This window comes from Dysidea avara, chromosome 4 (assembly GCF_963678975.1).
Source record: "Dysidea avara chromosome 4, odDysAvar1.4, whole genome shotgun sequence".
NCBI classification, from domain to species: Eukaryota; Metazoa; Porifera; class Demospongiae; order Dictyoceratida; family Dysideidae; genus Dysidea; species Dysidea avara.
Window position 1 is genome coordinate 41,094,975 of NC_089275.1, and position 26,486 is coordinate 41,121,460.

The 26,486-nt window shown below is 39.0% G+C and overlaps 2 protein-coding genes across 2 annotated transcripts in view; both read right to left on the reverse strand.

Moving 5' to 3' along the window:
• Positions 1–26,486, reverse strand: part of LOC136252145 (ubiquitin-like modifier-activating enzyme 1) — a 571,137-nt gene that overhangs the window by 409,307 nt on the left and 135,344 nt on the right. The window lies entirely within an intron of this gene.
• The window catches only part of LOC136252737 (protein NLRC5-like), an 84,224-nt gene that overhangs the window by 28,346 nt on the left and 29,392 nt on the right, over positions 1–26,486 (reverse strand). The window contains exon 9 of the mRNA XM_066045305.1: positions 6,497–6,554. Within this exon, the coding sequence (XP_065901377.1) occupies positions 6,497–6,554 (58 nt within the window). The remainder of the gene's footprint in view (positions 1–6,496; positions 6,555–26,486) is intronic.

The following is a 26,486-nucleotide window of genomic DNA, read 5'->3' on the forward strand; positions in this document are numbered from 1 at the left end:
ATGTGCCCAAAAGGATGGTTTTCCAAAATTGGGTCACAAAATGTAATGCTTACGTATATTGTGTGTTAGTGTATTTCAATTAGAACTGTAAGCTGCCAACACGAAGTGCTGCGCTACTTAAATTAGAAGTCCTACCATGTTTGAACAAGGATGAGCACAGAGTCTATACCGAAGAAGGTTTCACTACAGCACACTGCACAATAATGATAGTGAGCTAGAGCATTTAACAAGTGAATTAGACAAGCAGTCACAAGAACTAGAAAAAGTCATGGAGCAGTTGTGTGCAGCACAGTTGATGCTAGATGATGAACATCGGAAATTATTCGAAATTTAAGTAGCTCCTGATAAGCATGGACAAAGAGAAACAGAAGTTCAAGAGATTTTGGCCACTAAAGTGTGACCAGCAGCTAGCCAATATGAAGAGGCACTAGAAGAAAAGGATCAAAAAAATCACTTGATTTGGATCACTTGATTGAGATCACTTGAATGAGATCACTTGATTAAGAATCACTTGATTGAGATCACTTGATTGACCAAACTTCTCAACTGCAAGACAACTAGGACCAATGTTTCAACTGCAAGTGGTAACTACAAGGAAAAAGTGTTTCAGTCACCCTTCAACGTGGGAAAGCCCCACCTGTTAACTTGTTTTGTGGAGAAAACTGGGATGACTATGGGATGACTGGATATCTACATTCAAGGGTGCCGCAGGAATAGCTGAAGTGATTCAGAATGTCTACTGCAACTTGCAGGATACCAAGCACGACAAGAATTCCTGTTGTTAGAACAGTCAAGCAAATCTACTTTCATCCAAGCTATAGCTGCACTTAGTAAGAAGTTTAATTTTGGGAGTAAGACACTAGCTGCCCAAGACTTTTGGCATGCCACTCAGGCAACAGATGAAACTGCCTCAAACTATATTCTCTGTCTAAAGAAGATCTTCAAACAAGTGTATGGCCAGGACAAAATGAGAGTAAAGACACACAACATGCTTTTGTATTCCCAATTGCAAGATAAGGGCTTTGATATGCCCTTATGAAGGCACCATCGGTATCTGGTGCTCAGGATTACCAAGAATTATGCATTGCTGCCAACAATGAAGAGCATCTCTTGACTGATCTTGCCAAATGGTATCAATACACCAAGGATGCCTTGCCAAATTCCATGGACCATCATCCCCAGAAACGTTCATTTGTACATGAGAAACCTCAGTAGGATTCGTATACTCCCACCACTAAAAACCAGAGGAGCCTTAAGCCACCTTTCCACCATGTCAATGCTATGTATGTGGGAAAGCTGACTACATGTAGCATGTAATTGCAGCCTATGCAAAGGAGAGAGTGTATCTAAGGCAGACAAAAATACTAGGATAAAATGCTCCTGGTGCTATGAAGGCTACCACATCTATAGACAAGAAATCCATTTCTAATCCCATTGACATGCTTTTCTAGATCTTATCTGTTCAACTTGCATATCTAAAGGATTATTGTCAGGAAGTAACAATGTCATTAATCATTAACTTCAGCCAGAGACATCACAGCCAAAGCAATAAGAACAGCACAGAAGAGATACAAGGCACAATATGACACAAAGAGTACCCATGTTATGCACTATGTTGGGGACTGGGTATTAGTTCAATTTCCTGCAGATGAAACTGGAAGAATGGGGAAGCTTTCCAGACCTTGGCATAGTCTGTATCGTGTCACTGAACTCAAGAGTATCTGATATCAGTGTAACTAAGGTTTACCAGCCACAATCCCCAGGCATTAAATGTCCATCAGTCTAGAGTAAAACCATGCTCCTTTAATTTTCCAGCTGGTTTTTATTGGTATAGGGGCAATGGGGAAGCAGGTTGTATAGGAGAATTCCATACAAAATGCAGTGACAAGTGGTATAATAATGGTGTTAATAATGATACTGAACAATGAAGATGATGTAGAGGATATGCACAACTTTATGACCAAAAACATTCTAATAAAAACAAGACGTCACAACGGTGAATGAATGTATTGTAGGCATGTATAGAAAATATGAATTGCAAAAAGTAGACCGGTTACGAGAGTTTTTCCAGAGAGATAGATTCCTTTGCATGTATAACAGAGTAACTGGAATGAGGAGCCCCATCCTTAGTTCAAATGGCAAGTTCTAGTCTGAGCCGCATTTGCTACCCATACTTTTGTGTGGGATTCATGATAGTCGTTCACCATCAAAAATTCTTGCGCCATTAATCTCATTATATTGATCATTTTTCGTTCAAATAATAAATGCGCATATCCTCTATTACAGTGGAACCTCAGTTATCTGGACCCCACTTATCTGGATTCTTGGTTAACTGAGCTACAGAAATGAATGCTCTATTAGAGTAGTGACTGTTCTATTAGGGTAGTTGCTGATACTGATATTTTCAAAAATTTTCTTCATGCTATTTTAAGGTAGTTTGTACACAGTTTCAGAGATATGGACTTTTCAGACTTATGGACCAACCTTGGTCCCAAGGGGTTTGAATAATTGAGGTTCTACTGTAACTGACATAAATGAATCTGGTGATCTAGCAAACAGTGAAGATGAGGAATGGAGTAATGATGAAGGAACAGATGAGGAATGGAGCAATGTTGAAGGAGCACCAGGACCTCAAATTTTACCTGCTGTGGATAGGAGAAGAGGCAACACTCACTATGGATTTAGACAACCCTCAATGCAATCAACAATATAGCTGATTCTACGCTTGAGGACAAGCTCCCTACAGCAGAGGGTGATGTAATATTGTAAACTAATTATCAACTACATACTATTCTATAATTATTATGCTTACAGTATGTTGTAGATGCACACTAGTGCTGTACACCTACAAGATTTTTGTCACCAGTTAATTGCCTACCACTAATTGGCAATAACCAGTTAAATGGTTTGTGTGTATATTGGCAGACATAATATGTACTCAACAAGCCTGCTGGAAGGTTTAGGGTAGTACCAAAGTGACTATCAACATCCTGTCTTACAATAACAGTTGTTACAATCACATATTTACACATTCTTTGAGGTTATGTTATGATGTTAACACTTGTCAGCAGGGGTAATTTATGGTTTACCAAGTGGTTGGGCAATAACCAGTTTAAAGGTTTCTTCACAGGTAGTTGGAAAAGGCGGATACGGTCAGACACGGACACAGATGAAGACAAGGACACAGATATTTTTAAAATCAAGACACATGGTAGTGCGTAGTGTGGCCCAAGAAGCCGGCACACCACACTGTGAGTATATTAACAGGAAGAAAGAAAACACAATTTTCACACCTATGTAGCTTTGTAATCCCTAATCCAGTTGGAACTAAACTTGCTACAGATGTGCCTGCCAGTTAGGGGAGTCTACACGCCAAATTTGAAGAAACTCGCTCCAGCCATTTCCGAGATACGAGCGAACAAAGTTTCATTTTAATTTCTTCATTTTCTTCTTCATCTTCATTTCGCACACTTCGCAAAATCCACCATAAAACATGAATGCATGTTTGGATTTGGCTGAAATTTTGCACACTTGAAGGGCTCATTAAGGTGGATCTCAGTACCAACTTTAGTAGGCACCCGATGAACATTCACGGAGTTATGACCGATTATTTACGTAAAATAAAGTCGAAGGTCTGTCATGCCTACAGGGTAAACCCCTTGGAAGAATGAGTTGAAAATTGATATGTAGATGGAGTAACCATCGTAGGAGTGCCTTTTTGTGGTTTGAAAGGAATCGAGATAAAGACCATGGATATATGACACAAAACCCAACTTGTGTCAAAATTACGCGATCAATTTTTATGAATAAAAAAACTATTATTAGTTTTCACGTCTACCAGGCAAACCGCTTAGAGCAATGAGCTGAAAATCAGTATGTCACTGGAATAATCATCATAGAAAGTCCTTGCAGTAGTACAAAAGAATTGGATTACAAACCACTGAGTTATGATTTGAGACGCTACTACATGTAGCAAATGTGAGATCAAGATACTCTAATAGAACAGTCACCCTAATAAAGCATTCAGCTACGTTTATAACTTACTCCATTATAAACATATTACATTGCAAGTTATTTTGTGAGGAATCAGCTACAAACAGTTGATCTGATAGACAATTCAGCTACAGGCAAGTCACCCTGTAGAGAGTTCATCTAGAAACAAATCACTCTGTAGAGAGATCAGCTAGAAGAAGTCACTTGGTAGAGAATTCAGCTACAAAAAAACCATCATGTAGAGAGTTCAGCTGCAAACAAATCACCCTTTAGAGAATTCAGCTACAAACAAATCACCCTGTAGAGAGATCAGCTAGAAGAAGTTACCTTGTAGATAGTTCAGCTACAGATAATTCACCCTGTAGATAAATCAGCTAGAAGAAGTCACCTTGTAGAGTGTTCAGTTACAAAGAAACCATTATGTAGACAGTTCTGTAACAAAACAATATAAAGTAATTAACATCTGCTTCATCTTTTCTTCTTCCTGTGGTAAAGAAAAAAGACTGGTTAAAAAAGCCCCTTTGGGGTATACAAATACAAAAAGAAGTGAAATCTAATCCAAAACAGCCAAGATGTAAAAAAAGAGTGTGGCCCTCAGAAAGGCTATGGTGAAAAAAGATGTGAAATCCAAGGTGGCGGCCAAGAAATGGCTGTGATGGTAGGTTAATGGTAAAAATTTTAATAACGACAATTCAGGTGAATATTGTGCCAAGACTAAGCGGCACCAAATTCACCTGAATTGTCGTTATTAAATTTTTTACCATTTATCTACTATCACAGCCATTTCATGGCCGCCACCTTGGATTTCACATCTTTTTTCACCATAGCCTTTCTGAGGGCCGCACTCATTTTTTACAGCTTGGCTGTTTTGGATTAGATACACTTTTATATTTACAAAACAGTTATTTTTCATACCTAATGCTGTTTTTACAGCAACATTTGCTTCCAGACCCAGGCGTCGATCTTGTCATAGTGCTTATCCATTTATAAGCACATGTGCGAAGGATAGACTAGCACTCTAAGACTATATAGTGTTGTATTAGAAATCTAATTCAGAGTCACAGAGATTAAGCTGGCATGTCCCAACCTAATCTGTAGGTCAGGTCCTTGAAACCCTCAACGTTTAGTATAAGCGCCTGCACCTTATATAGTAGAGCAGCTAAGCGAAAAATCATTCACTTTTTGATAAAGGCACCAAAATTAGTACAACATTTTCTTAATTCATACTATTTCATATTAGATACAGTGCCATTAAAATTACCAATGATATCATACTCAAAGAACCTGAAAAGTAAAATCAGCAGAAAATGTATTGTGGGAAGACATAAAAGTGCTCTGAGCTGGCTCTATTCACTAGTAAATATACTGAAACTTTGCATCTTAGTAGACAAACAAGGGATGGTCATATCCAAAAGCTGATCAAGGGAGGTGTCCATCCAGGTCATTAGCTTGCAGTGTTAAGAAGCACGGAGGGTCATGGTATATGAAGCCATAGATGTACAGTACATTATTTCTATATGATCATACCTGTACTTTTAACACTGAAACATTGGCTGCATTAGAAGTGTTTAAAAAATAGACTATTTTACCACATTTAGAAAGATTTTCTAATTACACCTGTAAAGTATTCATGCTATTTAAGGCAAAACAAAGACTTTTGGCTTGTATGGTTTCCTGAGTAGCTAGAAATGGGCTTATAACCTAGTTTAAAAGTTTCAAAACATGCCCTAAGGTGACGTGACACTGTATCTCAAATGATTTAGTATACCTTACTCGACTTACACAGAAAATTTGGTGCTTTTATCATAAAGTAAACAATTTCATTAAAATTTGTTGCTTAGCCGCTCTACTAATACTAAAAGGTGTAAAATCGTGGGTTTGGCCTGTTAAGCTAAGTTGCATGGGACATACAAGCTAATCTCTACAATTATATAACCCTGAATTAGACTTTAGAACATGTGTACAACACTATATGGTCTTTGACATTCTGTGGAGTGCTGGTCTAGTCCTTCGCACGTGTACCTATAAATGGAGAAGTGTTATGACAAGATCGACGCCCGGGTCTGGAAGTGAAGACCACTGTAAAAATAATGTTTGGTATGAAAAATAACTGCTATATAAATGTAAAAGTGTTTTTTGAAAATGTCTGTGTCCATGTCCGCGTCTGACCATATCTACCTTTTCCAACTACCTCTTCTTCATTGGTTATTGGCTGGCCTAAACAACACTGGTTAATAACCAGTTATTTACACAGTGGTGTACAGCACTAATGCACATGTATTTTAATAAAGAACTGCAAGCTGCCAACATGAGGTGCTGCACTACTTACATATGTATGTATGTATGCATACTGCCAAGCTGTGTTGTAAAGGAAAACTGAAGCTGGTTTTAGGGTGATGTTTTAGGCAGAAATGCCCAAACCTACATGACTCCTACTGTAGAGTACTACTATACTGTGTGATATGCCACAAAAAAATACATTAGCTACGTGCATTGTTCAAACCTTTAATATCTGTACTTTCATCACCAAATTGTTTGCTTTTGACATCACTCTCTTGATGCTACAAAAGTACAAGCAAAATTATATACTGTATATTTTTACATAACCCTGAGCAGATTTTTAGAAGTATGTATGTATGTATATATGTATGTAGCTCATCATCAAACATTCTAAAGACTATATACAGGTGTATGGTACAATGATGTAATGTTACTTGCAACTGCATGACAGATGGACAGCTGTATTTTATCACCAACAGTGGATGCTAATACTGACTAAAAATATGGTGATTTAACCTACGTATCATACGCATTAATAACCCATGTCACATGCATGCAAACATCTGTATATGCACACTACTACAATTCTTGGAAAACAAAATCTATACAAAACTGTCAAAAAGGTGCAGCTTACAAAAAGGCCAGGGTAAAAAAAAAGTGGTGAAATCAAAGGAGGCTGTCTGTGATGGTACATGTAGGTTAATGGTAAAAATGTTATTAATGACAACTTAGGTGAAATTGACCTGAATTGCTATTAACCTACCATCACAATTGTCACCTTTGATTTTACCACTTTTTCACACTGGGATTACACCTTTATTACAGTTTAGCTGTTGTGGTATAGATATCATTTCTTTTTTAAATAGGATTATATGTATGGTGCATACTCATTTTGGTATCACATAAAAATTCCATACAAAATGTATTGCTGTGTTATAATATAATAGCATAATACCATACCTGTTTCACTGCCCATACAAGTCTCAATAGTAGCAGTGAAATTTATCCCGCATTTCACTGTTAGCAGTGAAAAAGTTGTAATTGCAATTTCATTGGCTAGAATTTATGTTAACAATATAACGCCAATTAGTGTTGACGCATGTTTAGTACATAGTGACAAATCAGCAATGCTAATGCACAGCATGTGTATATGCAGCGAATATGGTATTAACTGGGAATAGCATGGGTATATAGCAGTGAAATTTGAGATAAATACAGTGTAGCATGAGAAATGGGGATAAATTTCACGAGGCGAAGCCAAGTGAAATTTACCATTTACAATACAACACTTGTGGTATTTATCCCAAATTTCACTGCTATACCCATGCTATTCCCAGTTAATACCATACTCGCTGCATAGGTACTCTTGTTGTATTGGAAATGGTAAATTTCACTTAGCTTCGCCTCATGAAATTTATCCCCATTTCCAATACAACACTCGTGGTATTTATCCCAAATTTCACTGCTACCCATGTATTGGCTGTGGCTTGTGGTAGACTGTCAGTGCTGGTCTGTTTGGTGGCCACTTGTTGTTTGACAGGTCTCCTTGTGTTCACGTTTACGTACTTAGGCACCGAAACACATTTACGTTACCTCTGGTACACAGGGGTGGATCTAGAAATTTCAGAGGGGGTTTCAGATTCCACTTAACTTCAGCCTAGCTGTAAGTCAAAGACCAAAAAAAAAAAAAAAAAGGTCCCAACCTGCTGTAGAATGTCGTAATAGCAATTTCAAAGGCTAAAGTATGAAGTTTTTCATTTTACACCCATACAACGACTCGTCAATAAATTTTGGGTGTGCTGTTTCCAGAGGGGGGTTCAGCTGAATCCATTGCAACCCCCCTGTATCTGCCACTGGTACACCAGATTCACTTATAGTCTTAAATATAATTTTTAAATGCTTAATTCAGTGCCTGTTTGTTCTTTTACAGGGCTCACTTAATGTTGTGTCATCATGCAGATATCCAAGAAATAAACACTTCGTGTTAAACTGATGTTTATCAAATTTTTTGTTATGTGTTGTAATAGCATTGTTATGTGTTTACTCTACCGCAAGAAATTTTCATGAATTTTGCAGCCATCTTATCCACAATTAGAATTGCCTCATCTGTTCTGTTGGCACGGCAGTTCACACTTCCACAAAGCACCATCAGTTTAAGGTGGAGTGTAGTGGTTTTCATTATGTACCTAAACTAATGTAGGGCAACAAAGTTTTGTCTGGAATGTGGTTCGTGGTTTGTGACTGTACATGAGTTTTCAGTGGTCATTCCACACAACTTACAAAATATTTCTTGTATCACAAGTGGTGCATGGCACTAAATGGAGTATTGACTAATGATTTATAGTGTCTGTACATTCTTCACACTTTCACGCCTTGTTTATAAGACATCTTCCGATTATAAACGCTCGCATGGGGCGTGGCACTAAATGGACCCTAAAAGATTTCTGCTCAAAACACCTTCCCTAGGGAACTTATGGGTCTGCACGCTTTCACAACTTGTTTGTCAGACATTAGGGCTTGTGTCCACATCGTGGCTTTAAAAGTTATTGTAGGGATTACAGGTTTGAATGGAGAAAATACGCGTAGGGCCAACCAGAATTAGATAATGTCAGGCCTAGATGGCCGGTACAAACATGGGTAAGATGACTGGTATAACGTGACGATACGTGTAGTACAAGGTAGAGAAATAAAGTGAAATATGTCTAAATACGGCTATATTTTTATTTTAGCAAGGTCGCAAGAAAATGACGACAACTAAAGATTTTTTTATTATGTAACGCAATACAAATCCATTGAGAGATGTTGCATAATCCAGGGCTAATATTGCGAAACCGACCCTACACGTAAATAACTCACAGTAGTGGCCGTGTCTTTTAAATGGGCGTACGTTTCGTAGTTTCTTGGCCGCGTGGCTCACTACCGTGAGTCTTGATATACATGTATATCTAATCCAAAATAGCTAAGCTGTAAAAAAACAGTGCAGTCCTCAAAAAGGCTATGGTGAAAAAAGATGTGAAATCCAAGGTGGTGGCTAAGAAATAGCTGTGATGATAGGTTAATGGTACAAAATTTTTAATAATGGCAATTCAGGTGAATTTTGTGCCAAGACCAAGCAGCACAAAAATTCACCTGAATTGTCGTTATTAAAATTTTTACCATTAACCTACCATCACAGCCATTTCTTGGCCGCCACCTTGGATTTCACATCTTTTTTCACCATAGCCTTTTTGAGGGCCGCACTGTTTTTTTTTACAGCTTGGCTGTTTTGGATTAGATTTCACTTCTTTTTGTATTTGTATACCCCAAAGGCCGGCTTTGGGACTTTTTAAACCTATCTTTTTTTCTTTACCACAGGAAGAAGAAAAGATGAAGCAGATATACTTTAAATATTTATTTTATCAGTAAATGTACAAATTATATATATAATACATATATTTATTACAGGACTCTCCATGGTGGTTTCTTTGTAACTGAACACTCTACAAGGTAACTTCTTCTATCTGATCTTTCTACAGGGTGATTTGTTTGTAGCCGAATTCTCTACATGATGGTTTCTTTGTAACTGAACTCTCTACAAGGTACCTCCTTCTAGCTGATCTCTCTACAGGGTATTTGTTTGTAGCTGAATTCTGTACAGGTGATTTGTTTGCAGCTGAGCTCTTTACAGAATGGTTTCTTTGTAGCTGAACTCTCTACATGATGGTTTCTTTGTAGCTGAACTCTCTGCAAGGTAACTTCTTCTAGCTGATCTCTCTACAGGGTGACTTGTTTGTAGCTGATCTCTTTACAGGTTACTTGTTTCTAGCAGATCTCTTGAATTCTCTTTAGGGTGACTGCTCTGTTAGGATGACTGCTCTATTAGAGTATCTCGATATCGCACTTGTTACACCAAGTTGGATTTCGTGTTATAAATCCGTGGCTTTAAGTCTGATTCTTCTACAACATTGAAGAACCTTTCTAGGATGATTACTCCATCTATACAGCGATTTTCAAAGCATTACCCCAAGCGATTTATCTGGTAGGCCTGGCAAGCAGTCGTTTTTTTATTAGCTAATCTCGATTGCATAATTGTTACACACTGTTGGTTTTTTCGTTGTATCTTCCTGGTTTTTAGCTCGATTTCTTTCAAACCAAAAAGGTTTGAGGTGCAATAGTTAACCTATTCACCCACTAATTTTCAGCTTCTTCCCATACGCGGTTTACCCTGTAGGCGTGACAACATATTGGTGGTTTTTTTAGTGAATAATCGCTCATAACTCTTTGCCTGTTTATCGTATTCCAGCCAAAGTTGGTACCAAGATGCGCCTTTATACCCCCCTTCTGTGTGCCAAATTTCAAGGCAATTGGATATGACATTCGCGTTTTATAGCAGTTTTTGTAAGTGTGCGACAAGAGGAAGAAAAATAAAAAGAAAAAAAAAACTAAGAAACTAAGCCAATTTTTGGAAGTCGCATATCTCGGGAATGCTTGAAGCGATTTTGCTCAAATTTGGAATGTGGAGTCCTGAAGTTGGAGGGCATGTCCACAGCAAAAATCGTCTTGTTTCATCAAGACAGCACAGAGCTATGGAAGTGCGAAAATTGCGTTTTCTTTCTTCCTGTCAATATACTCACGGGTGTTGCGCGCCAGCTTCTTGGGCCGCACAACACACCACCGTGTGTCTTGATATATTACACACACACCCATATTAGTATCAGTGCTCTGTTGTTTTGGTGGGGGATGTGGGGGCAGTACCTTCATCTACCAAGGTGAACACTCTTATTCTGCCCAGGTGGGGACTCCAGAAAACACGGAATACGGAATAACGGAACAGCGGAATAACGGAATTGGCAAAAATTACATTCTTACTATATATACAGCCTATAGCATTTATACAATACTCACCTCGTAACAATTCCACAGAGAACCCACTAAGGCAATCATCAAGGTGATCTTTAAATAGAACGAGCACAAAACTAACCACTCTAGAATAATCTAAGTAAGCTAAAATACTTTGTAATACGCTTTACTACAAAATCGCTACAACACTATAAGTTCTTTCTGCTACAGCTGCTTACACCAGCTGTCACACACGAGTAACTGCCCGAATTTATTAGAATCAAGCTGCACAAAGTGATGTCAGCTAAATACAGCACTTAACCTTTTGAATTTAAATTAAGCTTGTTTGGCGATGGATAACTAACAGGTTAGCCAAAGTAGAGTATTTCAGAGAAGATTTCTTAGTATGGAGTGTTGTCGCTAATAAATTCGGGCAGTTACTGGTGTGTGATGGTTGGTATAAGTAGCTGTAACAAAAAGAACTTATAGTGTTGTAGCGATTTTGTAGTAAAGTGTATTAGAACGAAGGCGCACGGTCCGCAGGAAAAAAAAGGGTCTGGCCACGCGAGACTACAGAGAATCACTAAGGCAATCCTCAGAGCGATCTTTAAATAGAACTAGCACAAAACTAACTACTCTAGAATAATCTAACTAAGCTAAAATACTTTCTAATACACTTTACTACAAAATCACTACAACACTATAAGTTCTTTTTGTTGCAGCTACTTATACCAGCCATCATACAGCGCCTTCGGCGTGCTCCGCAGGAAAAAAAAAGGGTCTGGTCATGCGAGACTAGATTCTCTGTGGAATTGCTACAAGGTGAGTATTGTATAAATGCTATAGACTGTATATATAGTAGTAAAATGTTAAGGTTACGGGTTAGGTGCTTAATAATAGGTTATTATTTTTCGATGCGCGATAATGGATGGTGCAATATTAGCACGAAACACGAGCAGGTGTTAGTGAGAAGGTTGTCAACTTCAAAGCATTGTATAGCTACGTAATAATAGCGGAGGAATCATACAAAGTGAGTGTTAATAATTTACTGCAGAAGATAGTCAAGCGTAAAATTAAGTCCCGCAATATGATTGAACCAGCTTTAGCGCTACTACTTAATGTGGTTATTATTCATCAAAAATAGCAGCTGTCAGCCAATTAGAACTAATTTTTTAGGGCAGTATCAACGGGTGGTTATATTATCTAGGTCCTGTCGTGGAGAGTTTGTGGGAAAACTGACTAGAGGCTGGTTAGTTATCGTATCTTTCAAGGATAATGGCAATTAGTTCTGCTACGGAAATACCGTGAGTCCACTACAGTGCTGTTACAATCAGATAACAACTTAATTCGTTCGTGAGGACCTAGAAATCACTAAGTAATAGCTTATTAATGCTAAATATCACGATGTGGCTTCCCATGAAACCTGGTTTTTGATGAATAGCAATCAACAGTTTCACTGTTTAGTACCTGCATTTCTGTACAAGTGCTTCCCTTGTTGAGTGTATCACTGCTTATGGTATTACTTGTACGTTAATATTCCACGTAATTTTAGTGAATTCTTCCAAGCAAAACGGTTAAAACAGAACTATAAACAAAGCGCCTGCAAAATCATTTATCTGGTAACCCGTAACCTTAAGAATGTAATTTTCGCTTATTCCATTATTCCGCTGTTCCGTTATTCCGTGTTTTCTGGAGTCCCGCCCAGGTGAACACTTTGTTACCAGTCAACACTGATTGCTTGTTGCAATTTGCCAAATTATAGCAGTTTGTATGCTAAGGAGGCATGTGTTAAAGCACTACAGAGGTGCACACATTCACCCGGCGGTCCACGCCGAGGCACTGCGGACCCTGAGACCAAAGAATGTCCCTAATAGTAAGGTCCCAACAGTGTCTATGGACTGGAAGGGGAGTCACCTACAAGACAAATAGTTATATAGTAGCTAATTAGAACTTGCTTGGCATCATGAGCGATACATAGTTTAGTTGTTAAAAACGGAGCCATTTCGTAACCTCCTGGACGATTGTGGGGACGTTATTCCGCGTTAGGGGAGCTGTTTAGTAGCCTCCATTGGTAGTATTAACTTCCGTTAAGTTCCCTGACTTTCAGTTTTCCGTTATCTCTGGCTGCAACGCCTTACTGCATCTCTTCTCGGTATCTTTTAGGTGGAATATCGACGAATCAGTGTACAGGCAGTAACGTCCGGTAAACTGTTCTGGACGCCCCTCCTGTGTGCCCTTTTGGCGGCATATTGACGAAGCGATGAATGTATTAAATTGGCAGCATTGAACTTCCAGTATAGTTTAAAGAGTGAAGACTGTTTCATTTTCTGCCGTAATCCCCTTATGCAGCATCCTTTAGGCGGTACATTAACGAAACGACAAGATTCACTGTGCCATGCTGCACCATGCATTCTAACACCTCTCCACATGCCTTTTTCTTGTAACGCATGTGTAATATTATTCTCTAATTATTGCCAACCCTTCTCATGTTTGTGCCTGCCCAATCTTCCCTCCAGTCATGGTGGAGCTTCGGGTTAGTCACTATCATACTACACTCATGCATGATCGACTGCAACATTAACCTAGTTTAACTAGTTAAACTCCATTTAATTTTCCATATCAACACTTTCTTTCAGTGATGCCACAGAATTATTTCAGAGCTGGATTTCAGAAGCACTTCAGTCCCAGCGATATACTAGCTAGATATCTGCAAGTTTGCGATTGAGATTCCATCCGCAAGAGGTTTGCAAACCATGCCCATCAATTAAAGATCTAGGTGGACTAATAACGATAGAGTACAGGGACCACACCTCTTAACAATCTAGCTGTTTACTTAACGGTAAACAAGATGACTTCACCCCTTATTGGTCTAGCTAGCTGCACACCTTTTAGCTGACTTAAGATATACTCTAATACAACAGTCACTCTAATACAACAGTCATGTACGATATTCTATTAGAACAGTCACAAGTTACATTGTAGCTAGCTGTGCTACAGCAAACCAGTATTTTAAAAATTGTTAATTTTAAAATGAAGTAGGGATCTATGCAATAAAAGTATTAAAACATGAGATGAATGATGGTATTACAGCATAGCTCACTGGGAAAGTCCTTACTTTAGCACATTAGCTATAACAATTGCTTTGCTCAATGCCAAAGTAGGGACTTTCCTGCTGAGCTATACTGTAATACCATCATTTATCTCTTGTTTCACTACTTTTATTGCATAGATTCCTACTTCGTTTATAAAATTCTATTTTTGAAATATTAATGAGTACTAATAATGATCCATGGCACAACCATTCGATTAGTGCTGTGATTGTAAGCACTACAATTCACCATAGCCATGGTAAAACCTGCAAAAGTAAACCATTATTCTAAATAAAGAACGCCAGTTCGAAAATCAAACTAGCTAGATATCTTTGAAGGCTATAAAATACCAAACAACAAGAAGACCGTGATGGCCTTTTAGGCACAAAAGGCTGTGATAACTTTTTAGTCACAGTAGACTCTGATGGCCTTTTAGGCACAGAATGCTTTGATGATTTCTTAGGTACAGCAAGCCATGAAGGTATTTGAGGCACAGATGGATGCTGATGGCTGATGCACTTTCTGTTGAAACACTCTCTTCTTTCTGGTGCTTATTTTCTTTGACAGTGTTGGTAGAAAATTCCATTGATTATATATATTTTTAAATTTATAACAATTTATTGGAAGCCTTTAGGATCGTACTGAAGGCACTTTTGGGCTTGGTTATACCTAACCAATACTGCCAATGTTCCAGGATGGAGTTGTGAAGCTGGTGAATTTTTAGGTTAGGAAAACCCAAATCTCCATGATCCCTAATATACATGATACCAAAGGTTTTTTCCTTAAGCAAACCAGAAATGTTTCTGTGAAAGGATTAGGGCTGTAGCTGTAGCCAGTTTTCTGTTACACTTGACTGAAGGTGTCAGGCAGGCAGCCAGGCAGTAGAAAATTTCGTTGAATAAATACTTATCTAATCAAAAACAGCCAAGCTGTAAAAAAAGGAGTGTAGCCCTTGAAAAGTCTTGGCACAAAATTCACCTGAATTGTCGTTATTAAATTTTTTACCATTAACCTACCATCACAGCCATTTCTTGGCCGCCACCTTGGATTTCACATCTTTTTTCACCATAGCCTTTTCAAGGGCTGCACTCCTTTATTTACAGCTTGGCTATTTTTGATTAGATTTCACTTCTTTTCGTATTTGTATACCCAAAAGCCAGCCAATGGCCAGCCTAGGGGCTTTTTAACTTTTTTTTTCTTTACCACAGGAAAAAGAAAAAGACAAAGCAGATTTTATAAATACTTTAACTCATTCTGATTTTTAGTGAAAAAATTATATATATAATGCATACATTTATTATATTACATGTCAATTAATCCCTACAGGATAATTTGCAGCTGATCTCTCTACTCGGTGACTTGAAATGTAGCCAAACTCTCTACAGGGTGATTTACTTGTATGTAGATGAGCTCTTTACAGGATTCTCTCTACAGGGTAACTTTAATCTAGCTGAACTCTCTGCAGGGTTATCTGTTTGCAGTTGAACTCTCTACAGGGTAATTTGTTTGCAGCTGAACTCTCTACAAGGTAACTTCTTCCAGCTGATTTGTCTACAAGGTGACTTGTTTCTAGCTGGTCTCTCTACAGGGCGATTTGTTTGTAGCTAAACTTTCTACAGGGTGATTTGTTTGCAACTGAACTCTCTACATGATGGTTCTTTGTAGCTGGACTCTCTACAAGGTGATTTGTTTACAGCTGAACTCTGTACATGGTGGTTATTTTGTAGCTGAACTCTACAAGGTGACTTCTTTTAGCTGATCTACAGGGTGACTTATTTCTAACTGAACTCTCTACAGGGTGATCTGTTCATAGCTGAACTCTCTAAAGGGTGATTTGTTTGCAGTTAGCTGAATGCTCTATTAGGGTGACTGTTCTATTAGAGTATCTTGATCTCGCATTTGCAACACGTAGTTGGCTTTTGAATCATAACTCAGTGGTTTGTGATCCGATTCTTCTGTACTACTGCAAGAACTTTCTATGATGATTATTCCAGCTACACACCGATTTTCAGCTCATTGCTCTAAGCGGTTTGCCTGGTAGGCATGAAAACTAATAGTTTTAAAAAAAAATTAAAAATCGATTGCGTAATTGTGACACAGGTTGGGTTTTGTGATCAAGACACACGGTAGTGTGTCGTGCGGCCCAAGAAGCCGGCATGCTACACCGTGAGTATATTTAAAGGAAGAAAGTAAACACGATTTTCACACCTTTGTAGTTCCGTGATTCCTTATCCAATTGAAACCAAAGTTGCTACAGAAGTGCCGGCTAGGTAGGGGTCCACATTCCAAATTTGAAGAAAATCGTTCCAGCCATTTCCGAAATACGAGCAGCCAAAGTTTGGAATCTGACACAATCTATTATATGACGTCATTATGCATGCGCACCACTAATAATGGTGAAATCTGGCAATTGAGTAAATTGGATGTAGGAAATGGACCAGAAACCAGAATACCGATTGGAGTGGCCTAAAATAAGGTCGAAGGTCTGTCACGCCCACAGGGTAAACCGCTCGAAGGAATGAGCTGAAAATTGCTATATAGATGGAGTAACTATCACAGGAGTGCCTTTTTGTGGTTTGAAAGGAATCCAGTTAAGGGCCATCGAGATATGACACAAAATCCAACCTGTGTCATAATTACGCGCTCGATTTTTATGAATAAAAAACTATTAGTTTTCACGCCTACCAGGCAAACCGCTTAGAGCAATGAGCTGAAAATCGGTGTGTAGCTGGAATAATTATCATAGAAAGTCCTTGCAGGAGTACAGAAGAATCGGATTACACACCACTGAGGTATGATTCCAAAGCCAACTATGTGTAGCATATGCGAGATCGAGATACTCTAATAGAACAGTCACCATAATAGAGCATTCAGCTACGCTTATAACCTAGTCAATTATAGAATTATATTACATTGCAAATTATTCTGTAGGAAGTTCAGCTACAACAGTTAATCTTATAGACAATTCACTACAAGCAAGTCACCCAGTAGAGAGTTCAGCTACAAATAACAAATATGTCACTGTAGAGATTCAGAACATTATAAGTCACACCGAAGAGAATTCAGTTATAAACAAGTCATCCTGTAGAGAATTCAGCCACAAACAAGTCACTGCATAGAGGGTTCAGTTACAAAAAAGCTACCCAGTAGAGAGTTCATCTAGATCAGCTACAAACAAGCTACTTTATACAATGTTCAGCTACAAGTAAGTCACTCTGTAGAGAGTTCAGCTACAACCAAGTCACTCTGTAGCACAAACAAGTCACCGTGTAGCTGGAGAGTTCAGCAACCACTCAAAAAAACCACTCTGTAAAGAATTCAGCTATACAAACATTTTATAACTCTATCAGGCCTGTAGCCAGGGGGGGTTCGGGGGGTTCTGAAGAATCGCCCTCTTGGAAAAAAGGTCCACATTTTCAGTAAAAAGGTCCGCAATTTTAGCAAAAATATCCATAATTTTAGTATACAAGTCCACATTTTCAAGAGCAAAAGTTCATTAGCTACAGTTTACGAGATACCACTAGAGTAAGCCACCAATGTTCGACCACCATCGGTTCAGACGCGATTTTTTCTTTAAACCCGCAAAGAAAATTTCTGCTCTTGCTATGCCTTTGGTGAGGTCTAGGCCATAAACTCTTGCATGCAAAATTTCAGACCTGCAGCTTTCTTTGTCTGGCTGCAGGAGCTGCAAAAATGACCTGTCCGAATGTTCTCAATTCTCGGGCAAAAATATGTATTATCGGTCGAGTGGCACTGCTTGTAATGTTTGAAGCTGATCAAGTTTTTCTGTGTTTGATATGAAAGAGCAACTCTTATACTCTCCAAATATATGCAGATATTTGGCTTAGTCCTTATTGGCTGTGAATTACAAAGCTCGAAAGTCACCTCTGTCGAGCAATCTTAAATTCGGCCACATGTGAAGCTCGTGTAAATCAAATAGTTACCTATATCGAATTGAAAGCTATTTTTATGAACATTGAGAGCATCAGCTACCGTTCAATAGTAAATAGATACATGTACAATGACCGCACCTTGATTTTTGCCCAAATAGCTACATAGCATTTAGGCTTCTCTGACAGTAGCAGCCTACCTACTGCACCCAGCACACATATACACAATCCAAATCCACTTAAATGGAGTTTTGACTAACCCCTGTCTTAAAAATCTCAAAAGTGTCTCTCCAAAATGTCAAGGACATTAGTCAGATCGAAACACTCTAATAGAACAGTCACCTATTATACAATTAGATCAGTCAGAAGATCTGAGGGCCACACTGAGGCATATTCACTTCAATAAGACTATTAATATGTGAATTTCATTGATTACAATGCTTAAATACTGATTTCACGTAATAATACATTGGCTGATCATTATATTAGAGCTAGTAACTGCTCTATTAGAGTATTTCGATCTGGCTAATATCCTGGACATTTTGAAGAAAATTTTTTGACATTTTTAAGACTTGGGGATAGTAAAAACCCCATTTAAGTGGATTTAGATTGTGTATAATTATGTGTGCTGGGTGCAGTAGGTAGGTTGCTACTGTCAGAGAAGCCTAAATGCAATGTAGTTATTTGGGCAAAAATCAAGGTGCGGTCATTGTGCATGTATCTATTTACTATTGAACGGTAGCTGATGCTCTCAATGTTCATAAAAATAGCTTTCAATTCGATATAGGTAACTATTTGATTTGCACGAGCTTCACATGTGGCCGAATTTAAGATTACTCGACAGAGGTGACTTTGGAGCTTTGTATTTCACAGCCAATAAGGACTGAGCCAAATATTTGCATATATTTGGAGAGTATAAGAGTTGCTCTTTCATATCAAGCACAGAAAGACTTGATCAGCTTCAAGCATTACGAGCAGTGCCACTCGACCGATAATACATATTTTTGTCCGAGAATTGAGAACATTCGGACAGGTCACTTTCGCATCTCCTGCAGCCAGAAAAAGAAAGCTGCAGGCCTGAAATTTTACATGCAAGAGTTTATGGCCTAACCCTCTCCAAAGATTTAGACACATGCATGCATGTGCAGATGGTATAATTACAGTAACAGTAGAGATATTTTTCCAGATATCATCCATACAGCTGGTATGTTCATCTTAACTTTAAAATTGTGATTGAAATGCCACTAAATTTAACCTTTTAGTATCTATTTTCAAAAAATTTCCTGTGGGGGGCATCCCCCCACACCCCCTAGTTTCAGCATGTGAACACACCATAATATAATTTGAATCATTTCATATTAAAAGGTCCACTTTTCTTCTAAAAGAACTTACCCAGATAAAAGTCTGGCTACGACCCTGTCTATAGAGAAAGTTATAACTCCATAGAGAGATCATCTACAAGACATCACCTTATAGAGAGTTCAGTTACAAAGAAACCACCATGTAGAGAGTTCAGTTGCAAACAAATCACCCTGTAGAGAGTTCAGCTATGAACAGATCGCCCTATAGAGAGTTCAGTTAGAAAAAGTCATCCTGTAGTGAGATCAGCTAGACGATCACCTTGTAGAGAGTTCAACTACAAATAAATCACCCTGCAGATAGTTCAGCTACAAACAAGTCACCCTGTAGAGAGATCAGCTAGAAGAAGTTACCTTGTAGAGAGTTCAGCTACAAAAAAACCATCATATAAAGAGCTCAGCTGCAAACAAATCACCCTGTAGAGAGTCCAGCTATGAACAGATCACCCTGTAGAGAGATCAGCTAGAAGAAATCACCTTGTAGAGAGTTCAGCTAGAAGAAATCACCTTGTAGAGAGTTCAGCTACAAAGAATCTACCATGTAGAGAGTTCAGCTGCAAACAAAGCATCTGTAGAAAGTTCAATTACAAACAGATAACCCTATAGAGAGTTCAGCTAGAAACAAGTCACCGTGTAGAGAGATCAGCTGGAAACAAGACATCCAGAGATCAGCTAGAAACAAGTCACCCTGTAGAGAGATCAGCTAGAAACAAGTCACTCTGTAGAGTGATCAGCTGCAAAGAAACCATCCTGTAGAAAGTTCAATTACAAACAGATAACCTTATAGAGAGTTCAGCAAAAAACAAGTCACCGCGTAGAAAGATCAGCTAGAAGAAGTTACCTTGTAGAGGGTTCAGCTACAAAAAAAAACCATCATATAAAGAGCTCAGCTACAAACAAATCAACCTCTAGAGAGTCCAGCTACAAACAGATCGCCCTGTAAAGAGATCAGCTAGAAGAAATCACCTTGTAGAGAGATCAGCTACAAAGAAACCACCATGTAGAGAGTTCAGCTGCAAACAAATCATCTGTAGAGAGTTCAGCAAGAAACAAGTTCACCCTGTAGAGAGATCAGCTAGAAACAAGTCACTCTGTAGAGAGATCAGCTACAAAGAAACCATCCTGTAGAGAGTTCAATTACAAACAGATAACCCTATAGAGTTCAGCTAGAAACGAGTCACCGAGTAGAGAGACCAGCTAGAAACAAGTCATCCAGAGATCAGCTAGAAACAAGTCACCATGTAGAGAGATGAGCTACAAAGAAACCATCCTGTAGAGAGTTCAATTACAAACAGATAACCCTATTAATAGAGATTTCAGCTAGAAACAAGTCACCGCGTAGAGAGATCAGCTAGAAACAAGTCATCCAGAAATCAGCTAGAAACAAGTCACCGTGTAGAGAGATCAGCTAGAAACAAGTCATCCAGAGATCAGCTAGAAACAAGTCACCCTGTAGAGAGATCAGCTACAAAGAAACCATCCTGTAGAGAGCTCAGTTACAATCAAGTTACACTAGAGAGATCAGCTAGAAACAAACCATCTTGTAAAGAGTTCAGTTGCAAAAAAATCATCCTGTAGAAAATTCAGCCACCCTGTAGAGAGTTCAGCTAGAACAAGTCACCTTGTAGAGAGCTCGGCTACAAAGAAACCACCATGTAGAGAGTTTGGACACAAACAAATCATCTGTAGAGAGTTCAGCCAGAAACAAGTTCACCTTGTAGAGAGATCAGTTAGAAGTAAGTCACCCTGTAGAGAGATCAGCTACAAAGAAACCATCCTGTAGAGAGTTCAATTACAAACAGATAACCCTATCTAATCAAAAACAGCTAAGCTGTAAAAAAAGGAGTGCAGCCCTTGAAAAGGCTATGGTGAAAAAAGATGTGAAATCCAAGGTGGCGGCCAAGAAATGGCTGTGATGGTAGGTTAATGGTAAAAATTTTAATAACGACAATTCAGGTGAATTTGGTGCCGCTTGGTCAATTGGCACAAAATTCACCTGAATTGTCGTTATTAAAATTTTTACCATTAACCTACCATCACAGCCATTTCTTGGCCGCCACCTTGGATTTCACATCTTTTTTCACCATAGCCTTTTCAGGGCCGCACTACATTTTTTACAGCTTGGCTGTTTTTGATTAGATTTCACTTCTTTTTGTATTTGTATACCCCAAAGCCGGCCTATGGCCAGCTTTGGGGCTTTATAACCTATATATTTTTCTTTACCACAGGAAAAAGAAAAAGATGAAGCAGATTTTATAAATACTTTGATTTTATCAGTAAATGTACAAATTATATATATAATGCATATATCAAGAGTTCATAATATAAAAAGAGAGCATATATTTATTACATGTCAATTAATCCCCACAGGATAATTTGCAGCTGATCTCTCTACTCGGTGACTTGAAATGTAGCTGAACTCTCTACAAGGTGATCTGCTTGTACGTAGATGAACTCTTTACAGGATTCTCTCTACAGGGTGACTTGACTCTAGCTGAACTCTCTGCAGGGTTATCTGTTTGTAGTTGAATTCTCTACAGGGTGATTTGTTTGCAGCTGAACTCTCTACAAGGTAACTTCTTCTAGCTGATCTGTCTACAGGGTGACTTGTTTCTAGCTGGTCTCTCTACAGGGCGATTTGTTTGTAGCTGAATTCTCTACAGGGTGATGTGTTTGCAGCTGAACTCTCTACATGGTGGTTGCTTTGTAGCTGAACTCTCTAAAAGGTGACTTCTTCTAGCTGAACTCTCTACAGGGTGATCTTTTCATAGCTAAACTCTCTACAGGATAATTTGTTTGCAGCTGAACTCTCTACATGATGATTTCTTTGTAGCTGAACTCTCTACAGGATGATTTGTTTGTAGCTGAAATCCCTACAAGGTAACTTCTTCTAGCTGATCTTTCTACAGCGCGGTTTGTTTGTAGCTGAGCTCTCTACAGGGTGTTTGTTTGCAGCTGAATTCTCTACATGGTGGTTTCTTTATAGCTGAACTTTCTACAAGGTGACTTCTTCTAGCTGATCTTTTTACAGGGCATATTTGTTTGTAGCTGAGTTCTCTACAGGGTGATTTGTTTGTAGCTGAACTCTCTACAGGTGATTTGTTTGTAGCTGAACTCTCTACAAGGTGATACTTCTAGGTGATCTCTCTACAGGATGACTTGTTTCTAACTGAACTCTCAACAGGGTGATCTGTTCATAGCTGAACTTTCTACTGGGTGATTTGTTTGCAGCTGAACTCTCTACATGGTGGTTTCTTTGTAACTGAACTCTCTACAAGGTAATTTCTTCTAGCTGAACTCTCTACAGGGTGACTTGTTTCTAGCTGATCTCTCTACAGGGTGATCTGTTCATAGCTGAACTTTCTACAGGGTGATTTGTTTGCAGCTGAACTCTCTACATGGTAGTTTCTTTGTAGTTGAACTCTCTACAATGTGATGTCTTCTAGCTGAACTCTCTACAAGGTGACTTGTTTCTAGCTGATCTCTCTACAGGGTGACTTGTTTCTAGCTGAATTCTCTACAGGTGATTTGTTTGCAGCTGAACTCTCTACATGGTGGTTTCTTTGTAGCTGAACTCTCTACAAGGTAACTTCTTTTAGCTGATCTTTCTACAGGGTGATTTGTTTGTAGCTGAACTCTCTACAGGGTGATCTGTTCGTAGCTGAAATCCCTACAAGATAATTTCTTCTAGCTGATCTTTCTACAGGGCGATTTGTTAGTAGCTGAGTTCTCTACAGAGTGATTTGTTTGCAGCTGAACTCTCTACATGGTAGTTTCTTTGTAGCTGAACTCTCTACAATGTGACTTCTTCTAGCTGAACTCTCTACAGGGTGACTTGTTTCTAGCTGATCTCTCTACAGGGTGACTTGTTTCTAGCTGAACTCTCTACAGGTGATTTGTTTGCAGCTGAACTCTCTACATGATGATTTGTTTGTAGCTGAACTCTCTACAGGGTGATTTGTTTGTAGTTGAACTCCCTACAAGGCAACTTCTTCTAGCTGATCTATCTACAGGGCAATTTGTTTGTAGCTGAGTTCTCTACAGGGTGTTTGTTTGCAGCTGAACTCTCTACATGGTAGTTTCTTTGTAGCTGAACTCTCTACAATGTGACTTCTTCTAGCTGAACTCTCTACAGGGTGACTTGTTTCTAGCTGATCTCTATACAGGGTGACTTGTTTCTAGCTGAACTCTCTACAGGTGATTTGTTTGCAGCTGAACTCTCTACATGGTGGTTTCTTTGTAGCTGAACTCTCTACAAGGTAACTTCTTTTAGCTGATGTTTCTACAGGGTGATTGTTTGTAGCTGAATTCTCTACAGGGTGATTTATTTGCAGCTGAACTCTCTACAAGGTGACTTCTTCTAGCTGAACTCTCTACAGAGTGATTGATTTTTTTATAGCTGAACTCTCTACATGGTGGTTTCTTTGTAACTGAACTTTCTACAGCGTGATTTGTTTGTAGCTGAACTCTCTACAGGGTGATCTGTTCGTAGCTGAACTCCCTACAAAATAACTTCTTCTAACTGATCTTTCTACAGGGCAATTTGTTTGTAGCTGAGTTCTCTACAGAGTGATTTGTTTGCAGCTGAACTCTCTACATGGTAGTTTCTTTGTAGTTGAACTCTCTACAATGTGACTTCTTCTAGCTGAACTCTCTACAGGATGACTTGTTTCTAGCTGATCTCTCTACAGGGTGACTTGTTTCTAGCTGAACTCTCTACAGGTGATTTGTTTGCAGCTGAACTCTCTACAAGGTGACTTCTTCCAGCTGATCTGCAGGGTGATTTGTTTGTAGCTGAACTCTCTACAGGTGATTTGTTTGTAGCTGAACTTTCTACAAGGTGATACTTCTAGCTGATCTCTCTACAGGATGAGTTGTTTCTAACTGAACTCTCAACAGGGTGATCTGTTCATAGCTGAACTTTCTAGTGGGTGATTTGTTTGCAGCATAACTCTCTACATGGTGGTTTCTTTGTAGCTGAACTCTCTACAAGGTAACTTCTTCTAGCTGATCTTTTTACAGGGCATGTTTGTTTGTAGCTGAGTTCTCTACAGGGTGATTTGTTTGCAGCTGAACTCTCTACATGATGGTTTCTTTGTAGCTGAACTCTCTACAAGGTGACTTCTTCTAGCTGATACAGGGTGACTTGTTTCTACATGAACTCTCTACAGGGTGACTTGCATGTGGCTGAATTATCTATCAGATTAACTGTTTGTAGCTGAATTCTGTACAGAATATCCTGCAATGTAATATAATTCTGTAATGGAGTAAGTTATAAACGTAGCTGAATGCTCTAATAGGGTGACTGTTCTATTAGAGTATCTCGATCTCGCATTTGCTACACGTAGTTGCCTTTCGAATCGTAACTCAGTGGTTTGTAATCCGATTATTCCAGCTACACACTGATTTTCAGCTAATTGCTCTAAGCGGTTTGCCTGGTAGATGTGAAAACTAATAGTTTTTTTATTCATAAATATCGATCGCATAATTTTGACACAGGTTGGGTTTTGTGTCATATCTCCATGGTCTTTATCTCAATTCCTTTCAAACCACAAAAAGGCACTCCTACGATGGTTACTCCATCTACATATAAATGTTCAACTCATTCCTCCAAGGGGTTTACCCTGTAGGCGTGACAGACCTTCGACCTTATTTTACGCACATAATCGGTCATAACTCTGTGTATGTTCATCGGATTCCTACTAAAGTTGGCACTGCGATCCGCCTTAATGAGCCCTTCAAGTGTGCCAAATTTCAGCCCTATCCGAGTACGCATTCGTGTTTTATGTAAATATTTTAATAACGACAATTCAGGTGAATTTGGTGCCGCTTGGTCTTGGCACAAAATTCACCTGAATTGTCATTATTAAAACTTTTACGATTAACCTACCATCACAGCCATCTCTTGGCCGCCACCTTGGATTTCACATCTTTTTTTCACCATAGCCTGTCTGAGGGCCGCACTTTTTTTACAGCTTGGCTGTTTTGGATTAGATTTCACTTCTTTTTGTATTTGTATACCCCAAAGCCGGCCTATGGCCGGCTTTAGGGCTTTTTTTAACCTATCATTTTTTCTTTACCACAGGAAGAAAAGATGAAGCAGGGTGATTTCTTTGGAAGCCAGACTCCCTACAGACAAACTATGCCACATTCGCCACCAAGTGCAAGCCTGGTTAACCAGGAGGAAAGCCACCAAGAGGCAGATTCTATCACTAGTGGGTCTCCTCCAGCATGCAACCAAAGTAGTACGTCCAGGGCGCACCTTTCTCTCAAGAATGTACAGTGTAGCTGCCAAACTAAAACAGCCATCTCACCGGAAGAAACTATCTGCTGCGTTTCATTCAGATCTACGCTGGCGGCATGTCTTCGTCACTCACTGGAATGGGGTCAGCTTTCTCCACTTTACCCAAGGTGGCAGTGCACCAGACTGCCACATAGAAACTGATGCATCTGGCTCATGGGCGTGTGGTGCATGGTTCTGTTGCCACTGGCTCCAGTACAAGAGGCCTGCTGATTGGGCTGAAATTGGTATTATGGCCAAAGAGCTCATACCCATCTTGTTCAGTTGTGTGGTGTGGGGCACCACACTTTCCAGGCGGAGATTAGAATTTAAATGTGACAATCTTGCCCTTGTAGAGGCAATCAACAAAGGCTCATCCAAAGACAAGTTGGTGATGCACCTGCTGAGATGCCTCTGGTTCTTCACGGCCTACTTAGACATATCCATCACTGCATCTCACCTTCCAGGAGTTCTGAATACTTCAGCAGATGTGCTGTCAAGAAACCAGATGTAACAGTTCTTCCAACTACATCCAGAGGCATCCCATGCTCCAACATTTCCTGCTTCAACTGATCTCCCCGCGACAGTGGGACTGGACATCTGCAACATTCATAAAACTTTTTAAACAAACTGTTTGTATGTTCTATACTCGCTAAGACCTTGCATAACCTCCAAAAACAAAATAAATTAATCATTTGTACATCATATACCAATACACTTACAAATATACACACTTGTAAGAATGGTTGTACATAATCTTAATGAAAGTAATACACAC